Raw genomic sequence first — 5,196 nt, 5'->3', positions numbered from 1 at the left:
TCTCTCTCTCTCTCTCTCTCTCTCTCTCTCTCTCTCTCTCTCTCTCTCTCTCTCTCTCATGTTCTGTCAGACCACAGCAATCTACCGACTCAATGACTCTCTTTTAACAAATCTTGGAATGTGAATATCAAACCTGGATCATTTTCTTTCAAATCTTAAAGAAACGTATAAATATGTTTACTAATGAATTAGATAATCTTTGATTGAACGTAAGTGTTAGAAAGTTGAATGACTAGAAGTTAGAGAGCAATTTCCATCTTTCTCTTTCTGAGAAATTTAACTATTTCTTAGTTGCATATCTCTCTCTCTCTCTCTCTCCCACTCCAGTTTTACTTTTGCATCGAAAAGATACCGAATAATTTAAAAAACTACTAAATGTTAATGACCATATTTTATAACCTAAAAGCAATAGAAGACCATTTCACTTCTTTTCCTTTTTTTTTAACCGTTGTATCGATCACGTCTCCGAGGTCATGTTGCGGTACCGCGACCTAATCGCGATCCGTTAATATCGCAAGAGGTAAAGTCTACGCCATGAAGTCAGAGCGATATCCAGATCGTCTTATTATGCATATCAGATCAGTTGGAACTGATATTTGCAATCGTTTAGAAACGGAAATTATCCCACTAGATGAAAACGAATTATTCAAACTTCTATTACTCAAAGAGAAAACGAAAAAATGGAGCGAACGTTGTGAATTTTAAATTAGCATGATACTGGTTTCAGATAGAACTCACTTTGAGCTTTTGAGTGTGACCACATCGGCAACAGCAATACGACATGTAGTCAGGTAGCGCGGGCATAAACTTCAATTGTTCCTGCTGCGAATATTCGTCTACAAGTTTGCGATAATGCACCCTGAAAATGGGCCTCGTTGTGCTCTGTGAGCCTTTACCAAGGCGTCCCATAATCGCAAAGAATGCGGTCAGGATATTGCGTCTGCGTGCAAGCCTCCTCATGCCACAGCGACCGTTGTACTTTGCACGTTGTCCTTTCTAAATCGCACCTTCTGGTTAACCCTTAATTTTTACGAAGAAAGATATTTTTTCTCCAAACACAAACCGTATGCGAAGAGGCGATCGGCTTCTAGATTTAATAACAATTCGACATTGTTGTTACATCCAGGAAGGATTGTACCGTCACACAGTTCACACCAGTTATTCGCATTTCTAACATCAATATTCCATACATTTCCGGTCACACATTCACGACACTATGCGGCGCACTTTCTAATGTACGAGACACCGGCACGTCGGTGCGCTAAAATTTATGCCGTATCCAACACCTTTCTCGGAAGGTATCCCTTCGACGATACCGACACCTATCGCGAAGTCAAGCGTCTATTGAAATTATGAAGTTTCAATCTATATTTCGTAGCAGCACGTGGATGAGCACCACTCGATTCTCGGATAGCTAACATGACTGGAGATGCCGATATCCGTTTGGTAACGGAAATACAGTGGCACCGAAGGTACCTCCATTGCGCAAAGCTATCGAGAGTCCGTTGTCGACATGAAACTGGCTTCTTCCCCTGCGGCAGCAAATCTTCCGTGTCTCCCGTGAGGAGATGTGATATTATTAGCAAGTGATGATGATCGTGATGTCGTGAGACCTTGTGGGATTCCAATCCTACGTGCGACACACGCACGGAGGATCCAAGAGCCACTCTTGATGGCGTGCGTAGCCCCGGCTACGTGTCGCTCTGCATGCCGACCCGCGGAAACCGGTTAACGAGTACCGCGTCGCTTCTCGCTTCTTACTTGTCGTCTGTCAACCACACACGCAGTCGTTACGTCCTTTTACATTTTCCGATGGACTTGCTGCGAAGACGACATCGACCTCTGTTACCGACATCGCAATCGTACCCGACATATTCCGCATGAACAATTCCCTCCTAATTGTTCCTACTCCGGAGTCTGAAATTGTGACGCCAAAGGAAAATTTACGATTGAGCAATCGTTAGAAAGTTTCCAGATGGAATTTTGCGTCTTTTGTTAATCCTTGGCGATACTCAACGATAAATCATGCGTATCCCTTCCCTCTTTTCTTTGAAAATAATTTCTGATTTATATATTTTTATAGAAATCAGACCAGTAAAACAAATACATTATATCCATAAATAATACAAAATTCTATATGCAAATTCGATATCACGATCTTTCACTTCATCAATTTATTAAGTCGAGCCAGCATTGCGGAAGTGGAAACTCATGCAAGCGGGGAGCAGTGAGTCATCCGCTAGGTTTGGACCGTTCAAAGAGGCACGAGGCCCGGTTCACGCGCGTTCTTTCTGGTCTGTCAACCGGATGAAATACCACCAGGTGAACCTTCAGTTGGCGAGCTCTTCGTTCAGTTCTCTTCTTGTCCTTTTCGTTATACGTTAGCTGGTTCTGGCATCGTCGTCACTGCTGCTTTTCGCAAAGCTGCAAAGTGTGGATACCACCGCTTAACCGGCTCGGCGATGGCAATATCTCCCGGTACGTATAGAGAAAGACTGAAGTCCACGAGGAACACGAAGCGAGAGCACCGCTCTGACCGGCCCACACGGTTCCATCCCCACCGCGATTTGCGAGAAGCCGAGCGGTGCGACCGACCGACCGACCGCTTTCTTGCTTCAACCGCGGCATTGAACACGTTCAACGGCAGCTGTTGAATACCACGTGTCCCCGTTCTCCCTCTCACCCTGGCTATCCCTCGTTCACTCTCTCTCTCTCTCTCTCTCTCTCTCTCTCTCTCTCTCTCTCTCTCTCTCTTCCTCTTTCTTTATTTCTCTCTGAGTCTGTCGGTCAGTCTTTCCCGCTTTGCCTGTCGCTCTCTGTCCCTCTTATGATCTTTTCCATGGCTTCTTACTCTTTTTACCCTGCCACGACCGAGAACGCCACTCGACAGAGAGCCAGCGCCGTACGAAGCGCATGAGTTTGCGATTCGCGTTCTTTGACCTGCCATCAGCGCAACGAGCCGCTCGATCGCAGAGTTCGGTTCTGATTCGAGGCTCGCGTCATGTCCAGTGAAGTACTTAGGAGTAAATACCTCTATTTTTCATACCTAAATACGTTTTGGAGTCTCTGTATTTCTTCCTAGATATTTCTTGACGAGCACCTATACCTGGAATGCTCGTATATCTCTTTTGGAATGTCTGTACCTGCTGCAGGTACCTGTATCTACTTAACGTACATTTTAAAGCGTTCTTCAAGGTCAGTTAAAGGAACAAATTATGGAATCTCGAATTAGTCAGACTTTCATAAAATCGTTAGATCACAGAATGACAATTAGGATTACAGTTGTATGTGTATATGTATGTGTATGTGTATATGTATGTGTATTGGATCTAGTCTTTTGATTCAATAAAGAAAATATAAAAAGGGTTCATACATGGATATACTTTTTCTTATTTTCCTTTAAAAAGATCATTTCAAACTTTTATATCCCCTTCGATGTGGATCATATGTTGATAAATCACCTGGCAGAGAGCATAGAAATTGGTTGGAAACTGAAAAATGTGGTGTCAACCGCTTCAATGAACGCAGAAACCTTCGAAATTCTTCATTTTTCGCCAATTCTCGCAATCTTCTCGACTGTGCTATCAGAGTAAGCATACTTGATCCGAGATCTTCAAGAACGATGACGTTCTTAATTCGGCGGAAGGTATTTAAAGTTTAATCCGAAGAGTGCGCCATTAGAGTTGACAAAATGTCAAGGCAATGGCAGAGTGCAAAGTTCCAAGTGCAAAGTCTACTATTCTCAACTCACTAAAGCTCCGCCAACTTACGGCTCTATCCTTTCTGATATCGTCGACGGACCTCGAAGCTTCGGGCGATGTTATCTTCCAGACAACAGAAAGAGGCTTTTAGATCCTAGGATTCGGTAGTTGTCAGTGTATTGATGTTCGAGACGATATTTCTCCGTATATTTGCTGGTCTCACCAAAGCACGTTCCTCCTGCTTTACACTCGGTTGACTTTCGATAAATATGATATACTAGTGAAATTTGTAATCATATTAATAAATTAAAGCTAAGATGAAATACATTGCTCCCGATGCATAAATTCGCAGACAAATCAATCGTATGGAATATTACAAATATTATTAATTATTATATTACAAATATAAATTAATTTTATTTTACGAGAATTAGAGCAATAAATACAATAGATTCATTAATTCATGTAGAAAGAATTCTCAATATTTTTTAAGCTTTCATGGGTATTATCTTCAAAGATACAAGAAGTTTGCGAATTATCGCCGTATTTTTATTCATTGCTAATGCCAACATTTCGTGAACCTTACCGTTCACTTCATCAGAGCGAAGAGCGCACTGATACTGAATTACAATTAAGACAAGAATCTGGTTGTGTAATTTCAATTTAAATTTTGTCTATTAAACGTGCGGCTTGGCTCTAAATGCTGGCAAAATTGTCAAGAGTAAAGGGAACGATCCATCAGCTTTAAACGACGCGACTGTTTCCAGTTTCCACTTGAGACGCACGCGGTTGTCCACTGGGAAGGGCCGAACTGTCACGTACAATATCTTGAATGAAAATCCCAGTTTAGTTTCGACGATTTATATTAACTCAATTTAAGATATTTCGCGAACAGTAAAATATTTTTAAAATATTTCAAACACTGTATGTTCCTATTCGTTCTATATCGTCTGCATATATTTTTTGTCATTTAGACATTTTTTTAATTGTTCTAATCGTTTATTACTGCTCCATTTTTAGCAATTAAAAGTCTCTTTTTATGGAAACATATTTCAGTATGTGACCTACATAATTAACACATCTCTCAGATATTCCAATCTTCCTCAGAGACAGGAATATGCCGCGCAAGAAGAAAATATTAAAGAGAAAGTCGCATTTTACTGACCTGTTCTGCAGACTCGGTGATAAAAGAATGACAATATTGCAGGCTGAAATGGGCCCCGGGCTCTCGTGCCAGAAAACTGAATTGGGCGTGCTGCGGCTCACAAGTCGCGTAAAAGATGCGTCTTAACGCGTGCGCCATTTGCACGCACTGCAACAGAAATAAAAAAACCAATTGACATCTTGAAAGATTCATAAGAATGTTTTGATATAGGGACAAAAATAATAGTAATAATAAATATGAGATATATTTAAGAGAGAGAATGCACTTTACCAAATTTCTTATTTTTTAAAAGAAAATGTATTATTTCTTGCACACTTATTTTAGAACTAA

At 41.0% G+C, this 5,196-nt stretch overlaps 1 protein-coding gene across 5 annotated transcripts in view; it reads right to left on the bottom strand.

Moving 5' to 3' along the window:
* LOC108692016 (tensin-1-like) overlaps window positions 1-5,196 on the bottom strand; it is a 55,156-nt gene that overhangs the window by 15,365 nt on the left and 34,595 nt on the right. For 3 of the 5 annotated variants that reach the window (XM_018200098.1, XM_018200097.1, XM_018200096.1), the window contains exon 3: window positions 4,867-5,013. In XM_018200098.1, the coding sequence (XP_018055587.1) occupies window positions 4,867-5,004 (138 nt within the window). In that variant the 5' untranslated portion in view covers window positions 5,005-5,013. Of the gene's footprint in view, window positions 1-738; window positions 1,133-4,866; window positions 5,014-5,196 lie in introns of those variants that run through there. The other 2 variants (XR_001931946.1, XM_018200095.1) reach the window with 1 other exon arrangement.

The sequence above is a fragment of the Atta colombica genome, unplaced genomic scaffold, assembly GCF_001594045.1.
Source record: "Atta colombica isolate Treedump-2 unplaced genomic scaffold, Acol1.0 scaffold55, whole genome shotgun sequence".
In the NCBI taxonomy this organism is placed as follows: Eukaryota; Metazoa; Arthropoda; class Insecta; order Hymenoptera; family Formicidae; genus Atta; species Atta colombica.
This window is presented reverse-complemented; position numbering and strand designations above follow the sequence as displayed.